The sequence below is a fragment of the Platalea leucorodia genome (genome assembly GCF_965183815.1).
Source record: "Platalea leucorodia genome assembly, chromosome: 10".
NCBI classification, from domain to species: domain Eukaryota; kingdom Metazoa; phylum Chordata; class Aves; order Pelecaniformes; family Threskiornithidae; genus Platalea; species Platalea leucorodia.
The window spans coordinates 20,738,145-20,761,642 of NC_138832.1; the positions used below are offsets into that span (position 1 = coordinate 20,738,145).

The 23,498-nt window shown below is 40.2% G+C and overlaps 2 protein-coding genes across 2 annotated transcripts in view; one reads left to right on the forward strand and one right to left on the reverse strand.

Moving 5' to 3' along the window:
• The window catches only part of COL4A6 (collagen type IV alpha 6 chain), a gene marked incomplete at its 5' end in the record, with an annotated part of 136,116 nt that extends 113,747 nt beyond the window's left edge, over window positions 1-22,369 (reverse strand). Inside the window, 2 exons of the mRNA XM_082322883.1 lie at window positions 22,192-22,240; window positions 22,323-22,369. Coding sequence (XP_082179009.1) covers window positions 22,192-22,240; window positions 22,323-22,369 — 96 coding nt within the window. The remainder of the gene's footprint in view (window positions 1-22,191; window positions 22,241-22,322) is intronic.
• Window positions 22,370-23,296: 927 nt separating this feature from the next.
• COL4A5 (collagen type IV alpha 5 chain) overlaps window positions 23,297-23,498 on the forward strand; it is a gene marked incomplete at its 5' end in the record, with an annotated part of 85,554 nt that continues 85,352 nt past the window's right edge. Inside the window, one exon of the mRNA XM_082323150.1 lies at window positions 23,297-23,386. Within this exon, the coding sequence (XP_082179276.1) occupies window positions 23,297-23,386 (90 nt within the window). The remainder of the gene's footprint in view (window positions 23,387-23,498) is intronic.

Sequence of the window (23,498 nt, forward strand, 5' to 3'; positions counted from 1 at the left end):
GTACATGTATCTTTTCTGTCTTTAAACAAATATATGGTGTCACTGTTAAAGCAAAGTAAACAGAATTCTGTCAGGGCTCTCTGTTAGGATTGCTTTCTGTTTCTCCAGTGAGGAATTTGAACAGCACATTTAAAGAAGACAGCTCAAGGATGGTTTTACAAACACTGACATTTTAAACACTGAAGACGCTCCAGGGCTCCTTAAATCATAAAATCTCCACATTCAGCTCAATGGCTGGACTATGGGAACAACTGGATGTTCTGTGACTTCTGCCCAGCTTGAATGCAGCAGAAGAAATCAAGTAGTTGAAGCTAGAAGCATAAGAATACAGACAAATGCTCAGGCTTTTTGATCTTTAAGGTATCCTTGACCACAGATTGAATGATTGCATACCAGCAGATGAAATGTGATGATTTTAGATCTTTTTAACACCAGAAAAACTCGCCTTGGGATCTTTTAAATACAGATATTTTAAATACAGTTCCTTTGAATTGAAAACAGCATCTCTTTTTAAACTTTTCTGCTAGCCTAGGTAAAATACACAGGTTCTCACTTCCCTGCCACCCTTGAAGAACGCGGGCTCCTCCCTGCTACAGCCTTCTTTCTTTGCTCAGCATATGAAGTAAAATACAGGGAGCAAAATTTGTCGATAACAACACTTAAGTATCAATGCATTTAGAGCTACCCACCACATACACATTTAGCTCTGATTGCACTAGGACAGCTCAAGAGTCTTACTGGCCAATAATTTCCACACGATCTCGTATGAATATTACATGTTCTTCCCAATATTCAGGTCATGCTTAGACATCACATTTTCAAAAACTCAAGAGAGTCAGGGAAGGAGAGGAAGAGAGAAAATACACACACTTCACCTGGCCTCCTTATTTTGTCTCTGAGAAAGATATATATTTGCATGAAGTCTTGAATCCCAATTCACAACTGATGGAAGCAGAGACTTTGAAGTCAACACAACTAAGAATACATTTGGCTCATTTTTGCTACTTCAGCCTCATGTTTGTTTTGACTTGTTTGACACTGACATGCTCAGAATAGAATAAGTAAAATTAATTAGAGTATCCTTGCATATCTTGGCACTGTAAGTTAAAGTATAGTACTGATATTGTCCAGCATATAGCAGAAAGGAATGGTATCCGTGTTTTTTTTTTTTTAATAGCGAACCACAGTTCTACTCATTACAAAACATGTTACCATGATGTAATGGGTCATTTAAAGCTATTCAAGGCCAAACAATCCTCAGTACCTCAAAGACTGACCTCTTTTTTTCATCTGAACAACTTCCCAGAGCTATACCTAGCCCCTTTAAATTTAGTAACTACAAGTAGAGACAAATTTATCTCTTAACAGATCTAAATAACATAGCAAACCTATGAGCCTGGCATTAGCATAGGTCAGCAAAACCCCAAAATAGACAAAGAGGTAGCCACCTCACAGCTTAGACACTGTAAACTATCCCTCCCTGCTTTTGTGCTGTATAAAAACTATTAGAATGGTACATACAGAAAGAGTAAGAGACAGAATACAAAGAATGTTCAACTTTTCACATACCTTTGCTAACTTATATTTCTGAGCAAAACCCATTATCTATACTGTGCAGTAGATATATGCATTAACTTGGAATAAAGGAAAAGTTCTGTTTGAATATTCCTGTCATGTAAATTTAACCCTGAAGTATTCTGAGCATTCAGCGGTAACAAAATACATATTTTGGAAGAAGTGCCTCCTACGTCAGAACTTTCCAGCATTGCTGGGAATCAGAATATTTTTCAGCTTTGAAACACCTACTTTTTAGGCTCAAGCTGCTTTGCAAACAGTGCATGCAATTTCAGTGTCAACATCTCACAATTACAAACATTTCCATTAGGCAAACAGATTTCAGATTTTGAAGATTTCAGTTACCACTGACTAAAGACCCCTGCTAGATATAAAGTGATTACAAGGAAGAAGCAATCTTAGCTTCTTTACACCCCCAACTCTCCCAAATCTTAAGCCTTCAGAGTTCAAGTTCCCATATTAAAAAAAATAAAGGAGCTGTATTCAAGCCTTTAAAGCTTTTACAGTACAAGTTGCATGCTCACAGTTCCCATATCTAAGATCTTCTTTTCCAATAGCTGTTTTGATGACATTCTTTACAGAGGATGCAGAGATTGACTGGACATGGCAACGGGATTGCGGCTTCACATCTAACAGTGGCCTACAGGCCAGACCTTCAGTGTGCTGTGAGTAAAGTAGTATTACAAATGTGTTGGGTAGAAGTGATCTACAAATCTCAAGATTTTCTATGAATATCTAAAATGTTTAAACAAATACTCATTTCTCACGTGGTTTAAACCAGAATTTTCAGTAGAGGAAATACATTTCTTTAGTCATCCCGTACTATCTTGACCATCAGTCTATGGCTCATGTATGCTGAACTGGATTCATAAGACCTAACTGAATATATAACTATCAGCTTCAATCATTTTGACTTCAGAAATATTTTTCAAAAGCTGCAGCTCCCAGTCTTCAGTCCCCCCCTTTAAGGGTCAGGATAAAAAAGAGATCATTCATTTTGAGAAGAAAAAATAAATTACATACAGTTTGGAAGAGGGAACATGTAGGTCTTGATCTTGGTAGATTCCTTTGAGTACAAATGTAGCCTACACCATCTAAGACATTTTCATGTTAGATTAGAGATATAAGAGCTGCACGAATAATTATATTTTGACAGCAGCAGTACTGTCATCTTGATGGAACTGTTGAAAATGGAAGTGTTCAAATCACTCTCTGCTTTTAGTACTTTGGTTCCAAAAATGAGAGCAGAAGTACCCACCTGTACCTGGATTTTAAGAAAATAGAAAAAAATTGTGCAGGACTAAAAAGAGGTCAAAATTGGCAATAATATTTTGATGGCAATGTTTTGATAACATCCAAATGTCAAGGCTTTAACATATGCTGGACTGGCTTGAATACGCATCCTGATTTTCTCGTCGGATTTTGCCCTTGTTCAGGAAGAACCCTTGCTGCTGGCAGGAGACGGACAAGACTTCTGGCCCCTGCCCCAGCCCTCTCTAGCACTTGCTTAGAGGAAGGACAAAGGTCACTCAGAAGGAAAAAAGGTTTTAAGCTTTCAGTGGAAGGGCAGAAGTGGGCTGGAATTTAGCTGGAGGGAAGGAAAGGAGAAGGGAATGAAAAAAAAATTTGCTTTTCCACAAATGCTAAGGATTATCAAACTCATTTGCAAGGCTTTAAGGATTAAAGAAGTTCTTGCTAAAGTACAGTACTGGCACTTGTAGTAAAAATAAATAAAGTAGCTTTTCCATTCCCACCAACAGATATTGCACCTCTCCATACATCCACCGTTAAGTCAGCCTCACTCTCACTGTAAATTCAACCTTACTCTCAACCTCCACACAAGTGCTGTCCGGTTTTCACTGTATTCCCCAGGACACAGACTTTTCTTGTGTACTTCACACCTGCGCAGTCAAGTTCATCTTTTATCATTCTTCCTCCAGGATAAGTAGATACATTTCCCTAAGCAATTTGACTCTCCCCCACTCCCCATTTCCCCCTATAAACGGGACCACTATAAACCTTGCTGCTCTAGTTTGCAGCTACTGCTGAACTCTGATATTTTTTTTTAAAGAAGAAAAAAAGATGTACAATAGTCATAAATGCAGGACAGGAAAACTTTTCCTAGGGTTTGCCTGAACAATGAGGACCATGACTGAAAGGTTCCTCTTTCTTCTTCTGGTCTGACTGAGTTTATGTGAACCATTCACTGCACTTAGATTGTGCAGGAGCTGGAGTGCAATACCCTGTAGTGCAGCAGGTGGTAGGATGACTCTTCACAGGCTCATTACTGTCCCACAATACCGGTAGCTTTTTCTGCGTATCTAGTCCCACTCACCACTAAAGAGGAGAGAGATAACAGACTATGCTTTTGGCAGGACTCTCCAAGCCCAATTAACAAAGATGCACGGCACAGCCTATGGAATTTAGGTGCTACTTCAAAACAGCGGTCAAAGAGAAAGTTCCTACTAATTCACCTGGAAGATACATGGTCAGCTCCTGTATTTATAGGTAATTGTGATGGCTGAAAACATGAACCAGCTGCTTGAGGACTCAGTAAGGGAACTACAGTCACTGGTCATCCTCCTTTTGAACACTAGCTAGTGTCCAAAATTCCAGGGGCTGCAAGACTTACATTTCTGGCCATACAACATACAAGAAGGAAAGTTCAGAAGAAAAGATTTGTTTTCTGTATAATCAGAGGTAGTTGGTCATAGCCAGCACAACATTTCTTAATAAATATAACACAATAAAGTAATGTGTCTGAAACATGTCTGGTTAGGTATTTTACACGTATCTAGATAGCTAAAGAAATACAGAAAGCAAAACCAATGCACTATGGTTCTCTTTCTGACAAATGGCTGTATTAAAGAATTGTTACATGTTTTCCAATTCACAAATGAGATTGTTTTTATCCTCTTGCTAGCATGTAATGTAATATAATCACTATCGAACCTAAGAGGTGAGGGAAATTAACATATTTAGTAATATTAAAGCGTTAAGATACCCTTAGTGACTAAAAGTCTGGAAAAGTATTTTACAGCTTATTGTTCCTCAAGTTCCTGAGTGAAGGTGTCACACAACAGTGTGACAGAAGCACTCAGACTGAAGAAGGAACTTTTTTTTAATATATTTTCCTTACAAGGCCAACAAATACACATAGATTTGCAAAATACCCCAGAAGGAAGCCTTCTGAAGAAAACTTCATGAAACACTTACTTTCTTGCACATGCTTAAGTATTTGATTGCTTTCTTAACGGTTAAAAAAAAAAAAAAAAAAAAGGAAAAAAGGGAAAATAAGGCTCATGGAAAGCAGAGAACTAGTAGTAAAAGATCATCCACTAAATCCCCTCTTGCAATTACAAGCAGCAAGCTAATTTCTAACTATTTCTGGCTCAAAAACTACTTCTGAATTCGATACTGAGCACAAATCCTCATTTTAAAGACTGACCATTAAGTTATTCCTGAGGGAGAGATCAAATATTTTAAAAATATTTTAGAGAAACGTGTTTAGATGTATTCTGTCCTTGTTATGACAATAATCACCATAACCCTTGCCTTGACATGAAGGAATGTGTATATCTCACAGGAAAGCTGCAACCTTTTGCACCTAACCCTGTCAAATATCCCAGCCTCAGCACAACCGTGTTGTCCTAAGAAGCTTCACCAGAAATGTGAGTGATAGAAAAGGCAGGGCTGGGAATTAGCAGGAAGCATTTATATCTCAGTCTATCCTGAGCTATCAGGGTTCTGATGACTTAGCCTTTGTTTCAGATGAGATAAAAACCAGAGGTCTGGCATCTGGTGGCCATTAGGAAACCAGAGATATTGGAATTATTAGACATTGCATCCTGGTCATATTCCAAGACAAACAATTATATTCGGCCTTATTGTTTCAGAGAAAATCATATATTCTTCTACCCATTCAAAGGTGCTGTGCGATGTTTATTGGTATGCTACAAAACAAAACACTAACACTGCAGGAATCTAGGACACTGTACTCCACAATGACACGACACTTGCTTCATCTCTTTTATTTATTTTCTGAAAAAGGCTATATTAGGTTTTGCTACCTTCACAACTATCCTGAACCCTCACTCGCCAGAGTGATGGAATGTGGACAGGCTGCACACCCTGCAACGGGACCTGCAGAAATAGTTTATATGGATTAAACCCTTTAGAGTTGCAAAGAAAGAATAAGTGAACCGCTGTACTGTGTACCATCCTTCCTCCCTTTTCTGTTGAGCTCTCACGTAGTGCCCATCCACATGCCAGTTTACAAGAGTGTTTTTCATAGCATGTAGGATCTTTGTGTCAGAGGTAAGCATTTACATTCCCTATGTCAGTCAGTCATCTGACCTTGGTGCTCCAAATTACCCCTCCTACCATCCTTCTTTGGCCATAAAAGGACTCAGGTTGTTAATGGACATTCTCTGAGTCACACCTCAGTTAAAATGGATAAATTAGCTCAAAACTAGATTGGCTAAATATCCTCTCCTCCTTTAACCTTCTTCCAGACAACAAAAACACCAGTGAGAGACACTGAATAACTAATCTGGATATGATGCCAAATTTACCCTGAAAACTCTTTCCACCTGCTGTTCCTGCCCTTTGAGATTTCCAAGAGGTCAAAACTAAGCAATAGCTGTATATAAACATACACCCACACGCATTTTTACTTGAATTAAGTATAACAGCTTTGGATACTTTAATGTTAATCTTACCCAAGGATTACAACCCTGATTAATTTCTCTATTTGTAAGAGGCGTGTGTATTGTTCCCAGAGTGAACACCGAGATGTATTTTCTGGCTTGAGTGGGTTTCCTGTATTTTTTTGGCTGTACAGGGGCAGATTTTTCCTGAGTATATGAAATAATTTGATGTTTTCTGGAAGAGTAACACTTCTGTTGTTGCAAGGAAGAGAAGAGAATGATCCCTTTGGATTGCTGATCATTGACTCAAAAGATTTATGATCTGAACTATCACACCAACAATCAGCTTAACAATAAAATACTGTCACAGAAAGGTTCCTTTTTTATGGTCTCTGGTTACATGCCAGCAGCGTAAAGCACAGCTGTGCTCTGAGCTGACCGTCCTGCCACTACTTAGTTGCAAGACTGAGGAGAAAGAACAGGTTTTGGCGAAATTACAACTGTTTCCAAGACTTTCCTCAGCTAGCTAATTCCCAACACCTTCCTACTGCAGTAAGTGATTTTAAATTAAAATCAGGCTTGAGCCTCCATGTCTATACCCAGGAAAAATATTTAGCTCAGGCATTCTCTATGTTTTAAGAGGCAGAGGAGCTGGCATCATTAAACGGAATGAATATCAGAGAAAGCTGTGCGTACGCAGTTTCTTAAACAGCAGCAGTGCGATTCTACAGTTGGCGTGATGAGACTGCCCCTTGCTGAGCAATATTTTCCCATGATTTCTTTAGGTTTTGCATATAGCTGGCAGGTTACAAATCTTTTGGGGTAGGGATTGTATTTCAGTTCTGACTTTTCATGCACAAGAGTACAGCAGGGTCAGGTCTGGTGACCTGAGTTCACAGGTGCGAGCATTACAGAAGTAGTAACAAAAATGTGAGAAAGCTCACAACTTCACAAAGTGATGTTTCAGAAAAAATTATTTATGTGTGCATGGAGATAATTAAACCTCACAGATTTTTAAGAAAGTTGATATAAGTACTATCTGAAGAGTATTTTTGAAATTGAAAATCTGAATACAATCACATACTTGGACTTCTGATAAGCGCTACATTTCCTTCCTTTAACCACAAGAAACAATTCACAGCTATCTAAACTCCCACAAGCATCACACACACTGACTTCTGCTGTGATGGGTACAGGACCTACAGTTGCAGCAGGAGAAATACAACCAGAGCTAAAAGTTCAACCTCTGAACGGATCCAAACATTCACTTCCTAACCCCCCCCAGAGGCAAACAGCAACTTCAAACTGAAGAGCAGGGGTTGTACATTGTACACCCTGACACCCTGCAGATTCCTTTGTGGTACAGAATACATTAATAAGGGCAAAAGGTTATTTTCCAGCAAAGTTTGTAAATTAAATTCTATAGAAAACCAAACAAAAGGTTACATGAGTGTTCACTTATCTAAGAGCAGTGAACTCAAAAGAAAATATTTCATTTCGGATTTTGCAAAGGTGCCCTAACAACGGCAGCTTATACACCACAGGTACTCAGCAAACAAGGCTAAATTAATTAATATCAAATTTCAGTTCAAATGTACTGACCTGAGAAAGGTTTCAAATTATTTTTTTACGAAATGAAACTAGGTTTTAAGACCTAACAAATAGTACAGAAAGAGTAACTGAAAGGAAGAACATATTTTATTTGATTACTTTTAAAGCACATAGGCTTGCAGAGTGGTGCAAATGGGAAATAAAGGAAGGACTAGGAAGTTACCTAATCTACTTAGATAAGTTATCTTATCTTAAGGTATAAGCTGTCTAACTTATTTGGATTAAAATCAGCTACAGGAATATTCCCTGCATCACGTTGAACAGAACACCTTGCATTTGCTGTGTTGGAGGTGTAAAAGTTTGCACCAAATTATACATTAAAGTGCAAAAAGGGACCTAACGGGGGCTTGCTGAGGAACCGTCAATAAAAGCTGCCCTCCTTCCTCCCCTCCATACACACGCACCCATAGGCAGGGCACAGGCACAGCCGCCTGCCAGATAATGGCAACAGCAAACAGGGTTCCTGGCACCTGCACTGCAGGCTTCTCTGCTGGAGTTTCTCGCTCCGTTTAACAACCTTTCTCCTCCCACAAACTCCAGCTCATCCAAAGACACAGACATTTCAAAAAATATTTATAGAGAGCACAATCAATATCTTTAAAAAGCTGAACTTTGTTCTGAACACTTAACTGTGTCCAGTGCGCATCAAACGTGATACAACCAACACAGAAGATCCTGCAGGCCAGAAAAGTATGATTTATTTCTTTTTCTGCTCTTCAATCCAGCCCTATCTAAACAGGCCTCCATCCAGCTTGTCAGCCATCCTGACTCCAACAGCACCGGGTGCCAACTGTTTCATACAAAGATGCAAGAAACCCCACAGCTGGCAGCTCTGAGATAACACAGTCTCAGGGAAACCTTCTCCTAATTTCCTCAAGGCTGCTGAAGTCAAACATCCAGATGTCACATAACAGGCCCCTACAGTCAAGCACCCGATTTAAAAGCTACAGAAGAAAAACTGATACTTTTAGGATCATTTTGTTTTCTCCTGGTTTCCTCAATTTTTGTCTAAGATTTAGGGATAGGAACCGAGATTTTATTTTAAATAAGAGTGTATGTTCTCATCTTCACATGATTCCAATATCTGTAAGTTTAAAAAAAAAAATTCTTTGCAATAAAAATCAAAGCTGGAAATTCTGCAGGACTGCTAGGATTGGCATGATTTTTTAAAATAAAAAGTTAGCATGTACTACTGTTAAAACAATAGCATTCTAAGGCTAGTACAATTAAGACTTGTGAAATCCTTAGTGCTCTTAAGCCCAACCCTTTTGTAAAGAAAAAAAAACTGGAATCACCTGTATCCCTAGGCAATATACTGTATTACTTGTGTTTTTATTTACATTATGTCTTTATAACTTGAATAAAACGAAGTAACACCAACTTTGTTCTATTGCTTTACACAGATGCTATTTGTTTGGTACAGTCTAGGCTTTTATGTAATCCTAATTTCTAACGAGCCCCATGGGACCTCAGTGGAATATATGTAAATAAAAGTATAAGATTTAGGTAAATTCTTCAGTTTTGTGAAATTAAAACTCAAATTCAAAGCTGCATTCAGATAATTTTTTAGAAAATACCTGTTTTGTATGTTATTATTATGATTCTCTATTCATACATATTAGAAGAGCTAGTGGATTACTTATGAAAATCAAGCAAGCAAAATACTTGTATCACCTTAGGAAGCTTGAGGAAAACATAAATAAGCATACATACAACTCCCCCCCCTAAATTTCTTTCAATGTTACCAACAGTTACCTGTCTTAAAGTATACCTTCCCCTCTGAGAGCAGCTCTCTCTATGACAATGACTTCAAAGAAAAATTAAATATATTTTTCCTTTCCTTGATAAATAGACATACAGACCACCAGGATCAGCATACGCGTGATTATTTTACAGATAGCTACAAACACGATATGCAGCATTTAAGAAAGTTACATGAAGTCATTCATCAAACTATGTTGAGAATAGAATCTAAGTTTCCTTACTGCTTATTGCCACAGCCAACTCCTTATGTTTTATCTGCAAAATACTAGCTTTCTGCCCTAACTAGAAAATATCTGATAGAAGGATATCCTGCTACAGTTTCTTGATATCATCAGATGGGAATTAGTGATTTCAGGCTTATCAAGAGCAGAGGCTGCAGTGGATACAAACTGAGCAAGTACAGTAAATTTCACAACTCTGCCAAGTAATTGAATGAATTGTAGTGGTTTCATCTTACAGAGAGAATTTGGTTTCAAACAGAATTTGAATTACTTTCCCGTAGTAGTTTTATGACAAACTTATTTAATAGAAGCATTTTAGTTCTCTTCTGCAACTTTTTCAAGATACAAATTGATACAAGCGTTACTTTGATACAGTGTGAGGTGACGCCTAAATAATCAGGCATAGGATGACATTCAATACATAAGGAAAATAAGGATTACTCATACCAGACACTAAATAAAATTCAAAAAGAAACTGAGTGTAATCAGTTCAATGAGGCCCCAAATGACATACTATGGAAGGAGCAGGCTAAATTCTCACTGACCTCAGTTAAACACAATAGCACAGAGTGAATGTTTTTTAATTGTCTCTACCTTTCTTTCGTACTATCGCATCCAGAACTTTTAAGGGTTTTACGATACACTTTTACTGCCCATCTACAAAGGGGGAATGAAAAAAGGAACAATAGCCATTATTTGAAAATTAAAGAAAACTCACAACATTCTTCATAAAGATTAATCCTGCTGTCTCTTCTCTTGTTTTTTGGGGTTTTTTTGTTTGTTTTTGTTTGTGGTTTTTTTTTTTAAACAAAAACATGCGGATAAAGAACTGTTGTAAATCTGAGATCTGTAAGCTGCTGGGCTGCAGAAGGGCCCCTCTAAACAAGTATGTCGTGGAGCTAGCCTGTACCTGTGTCTCACTGCACATTCCTCTGGCAAAGGAATTTAGGCCCGAAACCTGGTACCCCTCTGCCCTCCTGTGAGTGAGCTCATAATGCCGGAATGAAGAGGAGGGAAATAACTTTCTCACTGGAATTTCTTTAATGGAAATTATAAGCACACATCTTGATGAAATGAATGCTGGAAGTATTTTGCCTGGTTATTCTTATGCACACAGAACACTTATTATTATATATAGAAAACATATAACTACCTCCACAAAATTAATGTCTGGTAAATTCAATGGTATCATATAATCCAAACGGAATCTGTAACCAGTATCGCTGCACAAAGATGACTGGGCTAACAGTCTTCCATGCAGGGAAAATTGTAAAACAATCATTCCACATCTGGAGAGTACCTTAATAAAAAATTAAACAAACAAACAAACACCCAAGGTTCCTTTTCCTTTGTTTCACAAGCTGAGAGGTAAGAAAGAAAGGGGAAATGGATCTGGAGAGCTACAGCCAGCTACAGAACAGTTCTGTTAATAGCAGCTCAGAATGACAATTATTAAATTCCTATTACTGTTTGCTGAAATTTGCTCAATTTATTGTTTTATGAATCAGTTTTATGTTTGGAAAAAAAACAAACAAACAAACTACAAATCATTCAAAATCTCGGCATTTTTTTTAAATGTCACATTAGTTTACTTCTATCCAAAACACTTGGTAAATCTTTTGGTTTGTGGTTCATAAAGTATCCTTGAATAGAGTTGAAAAGTTAGTGTAGCACTAGAGATCTGATATAAACATTAATTAACTCTACCACTGTCAGACTGTAGTTGAGACTAACTAGCTAGTTTTTAATCTTTGCCACTCCTCTCTGAAACACGTGCAGAACTTGGCTGGATAGTGTGAAGCTGAAAGATAAAAACCAACCGGACTCTTTGGAAACCTCACAGTACCATGCTAGCACAGAGAAGAAAATTCAATTGAATGGAGATTCTTTAAATAGCCATAATCAACTTTTTACAGTTTTGTGCCTTACTGGTTAGAGGTTCAAGGCTTCCAGATCTCCAAAAGCAGATTGTAAGAGTCTTCTCATTTAGAGAAGAGCCTTAGGGCATACAAAGCGCTACCTATTATGGTGCAACAGTTCAAAGAAGCGAAGCTACATAATAGACCCATGATCATTATGCATAGTGATATTTTGCATTATCTGGCTGTAATGTCTGTTTTCACCCAGTGGCTAGAGCAGAGAACTAGGAGTCGCAATCCAATCCTACCGTTCACTTGCCGTATGACTTGGGGCAAAGCTTCCTTCACACATGCAAGATGGTAATTCTGTTATTTAGCCTGCCACAAAATAATGTGGCCAGGCATGGTTGAAGTACCTCTGCAAGTCACTCAGACCCAGGGGTGAAAGACAATACAGTAATGCAACCAAGTAATTATGTACTTTAAAGTTAAAATTGCAACATGTTACTTTGCATTTATGTAAGGGAAACAGTGTGAAATGCATGTCCATGATAAATGAACCATAGAAAAGGGACAAAACAGACGAAATATTGTTGCTGTAACTTTAACAGGCATGTTCATTTCAAGATTCAACCACTCCGGAGGGTCTGCAAACACATTTTACCTTCAATGGAAAATGTGCTCTGCAACATTAAAAGATGTTCTGACGCAGACCCCAGTTTGTACAGCCTCGGAAGAGCAGTCTTTGCAAAACCTCCGAGGTGATTTTCTGCAGATTACTTAAGGTAGGGGAGGCCCTCAGCTCCCAGAGACTCTGCTGAGCGCTCTCAACACTCCACATGCTCCAAGGCCAATTTATTCACATGGAAATTGTACCACTAAGAGATATTAGGTCAAACCACAGTTTGGAGCTCACTCTAATTATCTAGTCAGACTTTGGTTTAATCCTAACAAGATTATAGATTCACAGAGATTAAGGTTTTTAAAAGTACCACAGAGCAAACCATATAATCACCACCTTGAAGAGACCATCTAAAATATTTTGTTTATGGTCACCAACTCATTTAACTTTAAAACCTCTGTGGAGTTTAAAGAGTATTTCCTGTATCTATTTGTGGTAAAAGTAGGCTAAGGAGCTGACGTTTACTTTCGTGACTAGAATACTTCACCTTTGTTACAGGAGTGGTTTGAAAGCTTCTTCCCTTCACCACCCTATTAACATCTTTTCTCTACATTTTTCTTAAGCTTATGCCTTACACCTTTTCAAGTCACAGCAAAAAGCCAAGCACCATCCGCAGGAGGAGATTTCACGGGCAGTTTCCAGTTTAAGCCAAAACTATTTTATTAGATTAAAAATGCACGACTCCTCCTTTGTAAAAATGATCATATAAAGCTTACAAGGAGAGAGAGCTGTTAAAAACAGTGTTTCGGAAGAAAAAAGATAAAAAACTTTTGCTAAGTAGCAAGCAACGCGTTTGTGTTACACCTATTCCCCTAGTGAATCATAAAGTAAAAAGCATATGCATTTCAAAAGTACACCGGAAAAAAAGCACCTTACTTTTGGCACCCAGAGCTTATTGCAGACCACCTCAGTCATGCCCACAAGACCAACACTCACCACACTTCCATCCTTTCCAATGTTCTATGCAAAATGCTATACATTGTGCAATGCAACGCAGGACTTGCCAACCTCACCTTCCAGCTGAATCCACACTTCACATGTGCTGCAGTTCATGTAGAAGGCATTTACAAAGATACATTAATTTCACAGATAATGCTCCAACTTTTCAACTCCTTCACACACACTTTGATGATAGTCGAAAATCTCACGAGGGCTGAGGTTGAAAGCCTACAGCCTCCTTTTATGGAAAAGTCTAAATTCTTAATTTTCCAAGCTTGCTTTTTGCCAAATGTTTTCGCTGCTGCAGGCTATGTTCTTCCAGTTCAGTTACACCCTGCTTTGTGGATAGGTTTAATCATCAAAGTACAATACAATGATTCACCTTCCTATTGTTTTGATGTGTTTCCACTATAGCAGTAGTAATAACTCCAAACTGCTTTCAAAATGTGTGTATATATATATATATATATATATATGCTATAGAGCAAGTGTTTTCTGCACACTCCTTCACAGCAAAAGTTTGACTGATCTAAGGAGAACTATTACAACTTTAAAACGGTCCTGCTCCTCTTTGGGAAAGTCAAGCAATTATTCATTGTGTCAGTGAGTCTATTTAACTTTGTTACAGTAATGAGATGCATTTATATATGCATTTCTGGAAAAGTTACTTCCCAGCTTATGAACTCTAAGCAGACTTTAACATAAAAGTGATTAAGAGTAATAGATTCATCACTCCTTTTATAATTGTATCATTTTCCTAGGAAACACTTTTTAGTTTAAGACTTGATTTTTACAGCTAGATATTATTTCACATCCACAGAGATAGCCTTACTACTTGTGAGGGCATGACCTTCTTTAATAGAAAATATCATCTTCAATTATTCAAACAAAAGGATAAGGAAAATAAGGAGCTGATTAGAAAACTCTCTGATGCAATGTGAACAGGTAAAGTACATGCAGTAATTTTAAAAAGCTGGGAAAAGACAAAGCACTGGCTTGTTGCTATTTAGAGCTTTACAATGATGCTGCTAGCAAAAAAAAAAAAGTACAAAGATCAGTTTCACTGACATTTAACTTCTGGAGATTTTAAGAAGTACAGGAGCATTTTTAAGTCCATTCCTTGTTTAACTGCACTTTCATTTTCTTCTCCTCTACTTTCTAGATCAAACCAACCCCTCCTAACAGTGCTATAATTCATTTATGCAGTTGCCTTTCAGCTTACTCTGTACATTTTATCCCGATCTCTATGAAGTGGCAGGTCTTGATCTCTCTGCCAGCCAAAAAACATGCTAAAGAAACAGTTAATGTTGCTGTCACTACCTTGTTTCCAACCTCTTTCCCTTTCAATAGAAATGGAAAAATGAAAAATATGCAAAACTGAAGGAAAAGGAAACATTACTGTCAATTCTTACAGAAACCTTGATGTATTGCTTTTTCTAGCTAGGTCCCAGTTAGTCCAGATACAACACCTAGATGATGTTTAGCTTTTACCTGTGTTACACACCACACTGAGGTCTTGCCAATTGCTTGTGTCAAGGATGGAATCGTTTGTTCCTATTAGCAATGGGAAAAGCAATGAACACGTCATTGAGGGTGCAACCCTCAAACAGATTTGTGCAACAGAGATCCCTAGGTAACAGGCATTGACACGTCCTCACTGGTGCTAAGCGTGAGGCATTAGAAAAAGCACTATAGGATTAACTGCCAGGAGTCATACTGGCAGCCTCCCTAGACTACTAAGGCACAAAGGAGAGCTAGGAAGGCAGATGAGCTGAAGAGCATGTTGAGGCAAGGGCTGGAGGCTGTACAAAGTGCAGTAGGTTCCAGCCAAACAGGAGAAAATAGACCAGGGAGTGAATAAGGCAAACTCAATACAGTAGCTACTGACATCTCAGTGGACTGAAGCAACTCAGCCCTATTTGGTTCACAGTGTTGATTCTCTCAGTATTAAGGTACCGAAGTGAGCAGAGACTATGCAAACTGGATGGTGCTGCTTTAGCGGCCCAACAAGGTTGACACAACCAAAGCTAATCAAAATCCTGCAGAAACAACAAGAAGAAGGGAAGCTAGCACAGACCGTAGGGATCTCTACAGCTTTGTATAGAACAAGAACAGAATCACAGGGCCAGCAAACTCACTTCTGACCAGCAAGAACTGCGAAAAAAAAAGCGGCAAAAAAGCCAGAGAAGAAGCAGATCTGTGGAAGAGTTCCTTTGACTTTGTACGAATTCTGCCTCTTCACGTTTCCTCAGACCCAAGAGAAGAGAAAGCCATTCTGAAAAGATGACTCTGAACACAAGTAGTAAGAGTAATGTCAACACCTTTTGAAAAGTACAAAGTTAAATACAGCTACTAGAGAGTGCAGCCACACGACTGCCGTATAAATCACACCATCAGAGAAGGGGAAGTTGTATGGAAAAACCCAAGGCAGGCTAAACTGCAGGAAATCTGTGCAAAAAGCACAGCAATAAATTATTTGCTTTCTCCAAGTATTTTCAGATTTATTGCCTACACCTCCAAATTCCCTTTTTGCAAGGAACAGGTAATGAGAACTGCATGATTCCACTCTAACTGTTCTTTTTTTCTCACACCTGTAAATTGAAAGAAGCATATCAAGCTCAGTTAGGTTTTATAGACTTCTCAGGAGAGTAAGAGCCTTCTTGGGCTATAGGGATGTTTTGAAAGAAAAAAAAAATAGGGGAAGAAAGTTCAGAATGTCAGTGACTGATTTCCCTTCTCACTGATCTTCTTCCTCCAATAATACTTAACATTGCAGTCACTATCAAGACTGTATTGCGCAGCTACCCTCTAACAAGCAACTCAGCCTCCTTCCAATCCCTTTCAAAACAGACTGACCTTGCTAGAACCATCCCTTCCACAGGTCACAGCAGAAGTGCTTTCATTTCACTGTTGTCCAGAGTAACAAAGAAAGCAGTCCTTTATTTTGAGACTGGGTTCTCAGAGAGCTTGAAAATTATCTATCAAAGCTTAAAAAAATTCTTATTTTTTCTTCTTTGTCATCATCATAACATTTAAGCTGAGACACAGGCATTACCAAAGTCCCTTCTTTTTTGACCTGGTAATACAACTTTATACTGGTATCTGGCAATAATTTAATTTTAAATCATTATCCACAGAGAGGCACGCAAACCCACTTAGGAAGAGAGGAGGTCAAGTACTTCAAAAATTCTGGCAGCAAAGAATTTTTCATCTGTATCTACCATGACTCCATGATCACCTCAGAATACTGTTACACCACTCCACAGTATAAGAATACCTTCCTTTTTTCCCCAGAAAGAATACCTTAATTTTATTATTTTGTGGTACCTAAATAATTGCCCTAAAATAATTGACAATCCCATAAAAGGCACTGACAAAAGGTTAAAACTGGCTAGCATCTCTGAAATATGTTTCTGTTTCCTTTGCACTGTTTAATACAGAATAATTAGCTTCGCAGTGCTTTGTAGCTCTCCCTTCCAAGTTAATCTTAAAAGATGCTCAAAAAACAGGTGATTCATACTGTCTGATACATAACCAAAACTGTCTGACAGAAGACTAGTTGGATGTCTAATCTTAATGTCCCAGTCAGGACTCGGTTAGCAGCAAAAGTACTTGCAGAAATAATGCAGAGTATCTGTACAAACAGGAAATAGCTTTCGGATCAATTACGCTCTTTTCAAAAAACACTGCAGCTTCCTACAGATCAAAAAAAAAACCCCTGATTAAACACCAAGAGCTGGCAATACTTTGACAACCTTGCCTGAACAGATGCTGTGTCTCTGGGGCTATGGAAGGATACGAAGTTCTTTTCTCCCTGTACAAGTCAGGGTGTTACCAGCTCCCCTCCTGCAGCAGTTCTATGTCTACAAATGGAGTATGACTATTATACAAAAACTAAACAAGAAAGAGGCAGAGTTAAGACCTTATGGAGTTACAGATTTGGAAGCCAGAGCCATTTTACTATCACAACTTTTTGCAATCTGTAGCATTCTCACGATACCTGTAAGCATCAGCACGTTACTGCAGTTCCCTCAGGAGGAAGAGTTAGTAAGGAACCAGACCCCTAGTAACAGAGAGTGTCTCTACTGTGAGGCTGGAAAAGGGGTAGAGAAGCCCCACCATGAAATGCTCTGCCTGCTTTAGGTACACCAGCATGACTTACTAATAGCAGTTCTTAAGTCAGGGGAACACGGTGGCTGGCAGTAAAGCTGGCTTGTCCAGAAGGGGAAATAAAACGCTTCTTTGGGTCACACAAAGCCTCTCACACCTATGCAAAAGGCGGGCACAACCTTAAATGGATAATAATATGAAAAAAGCTCTTCAGAACACAGGCACACACATTACTTCATTTCATAGCTGTTGTGACCTAACACAATATCTGAGTGCCAAATAAAATGCCACATTTTATGCTCAATTATCTTTAGCATCTAGAAAATATTCAGCAAATAAAAAATTCTTTGTTCAGATGGGAAAGAAAGAGATATTCAGCTTTAAATCAAAACTTTCCATAAAATTCAACGTGTCTTGGCAAGGGCTAGATAATTAGCACTGTTATGAACTGTCTGCATCTTATATTTTTTTAAAAGTAATTCTCATTATTTTGCTACAGAACCAGGGAATAATTCTCATTATTTTGCTATAGACCTATTACTATTCAAACTTGACCTTTGCAGAATGACCATTCTCAATGCAGTATGTGAACCTTCACCAAACAAGTGCCTCTACTCCCACACATTCTTACAGATTAGAAGCTGCCTTATCCAGTAAACAAATCCTGAGATTTACAAGATTCAGTTTGCATTTTATGTTATTTCTTGAATTCTGTAGGCTCCTTCCTTACACAAGTAACTTTATTACAGATATTACTTCTTTCCCAATAAAGCTTACTGCTATGTAAAGACATTATAGCTGTAAAAGTCAAACTACAGAAAGCTTGTATACTTATAAACACTGATTAAAATGGCAAAGAAACAAAAAAACTTTTTAAATAGGTCTTATAAGATCACATCTGCAGAAACTGAATTGTGCAAAGTGGAATGATGAGAGCTGCAACTCTGTTTTTAAATATCCATAATTAAATAGCTATTTTTTCCCCTCTGTCAGAGCTCTGGGACAAAATTTATCTTTGGCATAAGGCCACTGAAAACAATGAGCTTGGTTCAATTAAGCTAGTCCAGTACATATTAAATGAAAAGACTTTGTGAAACATTTGTATCATAGATAAAAAAAAAATCACACACAAAAACCTGGGATATATTAAGAGAGAAATAAGACCACTTTGGCTAGCTTGTCATAAACTAGCAGAGCTTCAGTTACTCAAAATAGAGCAGACTGCCCAGAACTGGTTTCGGCACATAGTTTTTATTTGCCTTACTTGGATACTGTAGATGTTCTGCTAAACAAGACACAAAGCAGTAGAAAAATAGGATATCTCTAGTTAATCTGCACATTTATTAGCAAAAAAAAAAACCCAGAAGAGTTGGAAGAGTTGCAATAGTACATGAAGTCCAGACTCATAAAATAAAAGCTAACTGAACTCTATCTGAAAGCTCAGTTGTTCCAAGAGAACATGTCTGACAATAAGTCCCAACAGTAGTTCCTCAGGATATCACATCAAGACTCACACATATTCCAGGTGTGCTCAACTAGCTCAACAGCAGCAAAAAGGAAATAAATGAGAAGTTATCTCACCTGTATGTCAGACATGCTCTCAAGTGGGCACAGAATGACTGCTAGGACTATGATGCAGCTCAGCTGAGAGCTTTGTGAAGAGATAAGAATCTCAAATTCCATTGTAAGAGGCTGTCTCTAGACTTTGTGACCATTTTCATCTCATGCTCTACCTCATGTTTATGAGAGGACATCCCAGAAACATCAGCAAAACTCTGATTAACCTTTTAAAAGTCCCTCTTCTAAAAACTATTTTCCCCTACAGCCTGGAAAAGCCACAGGGGCAGATGGTGATTAGCCGAGGCAAACACCTGCCTCTCTAGCACTGTTCCAACATTTTCTCTTACTCCCCCAGCTCTAGGCCAACTTTTGTCATTTGTCTTACAGTGTAATGAAGGTCTTGAAGATAGCACTACATTTCTGTTCTATGCTTGCACAGCATCTTGTACTGACACTCCTGGTTCATGACTAAGGCAAATTACTGATAATAAAAGATTGAAAACATGAATGAAGCATAGCTTCTGGAGTGACTTCAGTTGAAAGCCGTTAGGGGAAACTCTTAGGCCACTATCAGCAATTGGTCTACAAATGAGGTAACGATCTCTCTGCAAAGTAACCCCATGTATAACAGCAAATCACCCATGTTTTCAACATTTGGCTGAAGAAAATGTAGATTGCATTACAATACTGATTTTGTACTGCCATTCAAAATACATCATCATTTATATCCAGGAAAAATAAGTACAAGCTGAGAAATTAATTCTGATACTCTTTAAATCCTGTTCTTACAGAGGGAGGGATGACTACACCTTGTAATTGAAACCTCTGAGTCAAAGCCATCTTTGATACAACTTTACTCAAGATGCTGGCCTGACATGTCAGCCACTGCTTACTAGTCATGTCCACAGTAACATTCCTGAAGAATGCTCAACAACTTGGTACAATATTTTAGGATGTTTCTTTTACAACACATAAGTTATTGAAATGAGATTAACTGAAAGAAAGAGAAGATGAACACAGTTATAAATCACATCGTCTTCAGCGACAAGTGCTTTAATAGTTGACTGTCCCTGTGAATAGTCTTCTAGAAGTTTTATTATTCCTTATTAACCTAAAGTTTTAACCTCATTTAATAACATTGTACTTCACTATGCTCAGTCACTTCAAATTATATAGCAGAAGACTATTAAGAAATGTTTCAGAGATCCTGCTTTTCCTAAAAAAGCTCTGTTTACTGCAAAAACAGTTTCAATCGCTAGTATTTTCTCTTAACAGCTTACTTCATGCTGGAAGGTGTTAGGGTGTGTTTTTAATTCAGTGATACCAGAAAGTCATTTACCTACTACTGTATCTGAAAAGTTGACAAAAATGTATCTTTGCTGTTTGACAGCATTTTTAACAAGAATAATTAAATGCATTAACTGCTCAGCCATATAAAGCACTAAAACAAAGTATTTTAAGGACATATTTCTGATTCTTTTCCATACTTTTAGACTCATTACACAACAAAGATTTTGCTTGTTTTCTAACCCTGAAGAAAACTGGCAGAAAGACTTAGAAATGGCATGTAGATATTAATCTTACCCATTGCAATAGACTTAAATTGACAAAGTCCCTTTATGGGCAATGAAACATGTCAAGGAACTAACAAAAATTTGACCGCTTAATAGATGTGCTTTCCAACAGGTACAAAGCAGAATTGGAGCAAACAATTAAAAACCTGCTGTCAGTTACATCTGCATCAATCAGGAATAATTTTACTGACATATTGCATGAATTTATAAAAATGACTGCAAAATGTAGCACATTTGTTTCAAAAAAGCCTTGAAAATACTTGCTTTATAAAAGTCATTTCTATATAAATTCCACTGCAGCAAGAACACTCAGAAGAACAGTTCTTGGTTTTGTTAAAGAAAAAAACGTAAAAAGAAAAGAAACTCTCACAGCTTCCCACATTGTCTAATCTTTTAATCTTTGAGAAGATTAGAGCTTGTAACTACCACCTGATCAGGATGATGAAATTCTACTAGTGCAATTGATTATAAAAAGTGCAAAGCAGAAAGAAGCCTCTAATATTTATGAAAAGTATAAACTCCTCTGCTATTAAAGCTTTTTCAAGAGATTTCTCCTCTTTAGGAAGGTTCTAAATCCTTAACATTTTAATCAAAAGAGCAGCAAAAGCAGTAGAAAAACATTGGCTGACAAATCAAGAACCCATGTTTTAACTGTTTTCGTTAGAAGTCTGTTAGAAGTTGAATTAAAATAAACATGCTTAAAACATATTATACTAACTACTTCCACGAATTCATTATAACATATACTGTAACATATGTGCTATAAAATCTGGACCACAAAGATTAGCGCATTGTACAATCTTAATTTACATCACAATGTAACGGAATTTTTTTTTTTAACTGCTGACTCTACATCAGCTGGACACTTAATTTAGGCTACAGATTTTCCAAAGAACTCCTTTATTCACTACAGCTGAGTGGGCTAACAATTCCAGCATCCCAGTTGCAGAAAATCTATTACAATACCAAAATAAAAAAAAATTATGAACATTTTAAAAGCCAGCGATCCCTTACTAATCTGTTTAAACATTAATGAGGAACAGCAAGAGAAAATTTGTGTTTATGTCATAAAGTTGTCAGATTGACAGATCGTAAAGTTATTGCTTCTGTATGCCAACTTGGAATTTAAAACACATTTACTAATTCACAGTCATGAATCTTGATACGATACTTCAGAGCTTAATCCTTTAATTTCTCACATCACTTTTACTTGGTTATGAGGTGTTCTGGGTTGGATCCCTTGTGAGGAAGGATCTAAAGGGTCAGCTTGTAACAGAAAGGTTTGAGAAGAAGCTAAAAAACAATGAAAGGCAGTCAGTTACCAAGAGAGAGGCTGACTACCCTTTCAGACACAGAAAGCTGTTACACCAAATACTGGTCCTTCACCCCAGCATACTTTGCAAAAACTAATCAAAGTCGAGCAGATGAAAGGCACAAAGGAACTTCAGAGCAGAGGCGTACGCCAAATTATAAAACCCAAAACATATCTTTCTGAGGGGGGCGGGAGGGTGTCTGTTTTCTGGCCGAAGGAGGTGGACGCGCCGAGTCAAACCTGTCGGTGCCGAAGGATGCCCAAACCGCGACAGGTTTGACTCGGCGCGTCCACCTCCAGCGAGGCAGCGGCGCGGCCGGGACCTGCACACTTACCCCACTCGCCAGCTCCGCGCCCAGGCAGAGGAGCACCAGCACCAGCACCCTGCAGGGAGGCAAAGCGACAGGGTCACCCGCGGGGCCGGGGGGACACGGCGGGGAGGGGGCCGCCGCGCCTCGGCACTCACCCTGCGCGCCCCGCGGCCGGCGGGGCAGGGGCGCAGCCGCGGCCCATGCTTCAGGCAGCCCGCAGGGACGGCGGAGAGGACGCAGCCCGGTACCCGCCGCTGCGCCCGCACGGGCGCCGGCTCCGCGCCGCCGGAGGAAGAGGAGGGCCCGCCGCCGTCACTCAGGGCGGGCAGGGCCCCTGGGCGGCCGCGGGCCGGGCACGGCGGGGGCCGCCGCCGTTCACCTCCGCGGTGCAGCCGCTGCGCCGGCTCCTTCCCCTGGGGGACCAAGGGTGCCTCGCCCCGGGGGAGCGGCCGGGCTGCCCGCTCGGGGACGGTCACCGCTCGCTTCCCGCCGCTTCCCCGCGGCGCCCCGGCCCCCTCAGGGCGCCCGCCGCCTGCCGCTCCCCGCCGGAGCGTGCCCGGGCAGAAAGTTTGCGCGGTCTTCGCCGAGGCGTCGCACCTGAGCGGAGCCGGGCAGGACGGGACCGAGCCCGGCGAGCCGCGCCGGGCGCCCCTCGCAGCCCCGCACCCCGCCGGCCGCCCCTCCTGAGGTGCGACCCGGCACTGCCAACAGCTCCCCCTGCCCTCACACACCGAGGTGCCTCCGCCGGAGAAAATAGTCCGGGGTCCAGCGGCTGCCCGCCCGGTGGAGGTACGGGGCGGGGAGAGGCAGGCGCCCGCCCTTCGAGCCGACAAAACCCCGGCGCCCGGGAGGAAGGGTGGCGGCGGGGAGTCGCAGCCCCCTCCGAGCGGGGCGGCAGCGCGCCCTGTCCCACACACCACACCCGCGCACCCTCCGCCGCCGCCCGCGGTGCGGATGAATACTGCAAGTAGTCCCAGGAGGACTTGAGCCGGGAGAAGCGGGAGAGTGCGGCAGAGGGGCGGGCGCTGGCGTCGGGGCGGCCGGCGGGAGCCGCCTGGAGGGAGCCGCGCTGCCCCGCCGGGCTATGCCCGCGCCGCAGGGCCAGCTCTGGAGCTCCTGAGCGGGCAGGATGGAGCCGCGGTGGCGGAGCCGCAGCCTGGCTGCCGGCTGCCTAGTGCTGCTGCTGGGGTGCTGGGGGCCGGAGGAGGCGGTAGCGGCGGTGAGTGCGGGGCGCCCTCCTTGTTCTCCTCAGGCGCTGCCTGGCGCCGCTGTCCCCGCCGGGCGCGGCGGCGGTGCAGAGCCCCGGGGGGGAAGCTTTCGAGCCCCTTCAA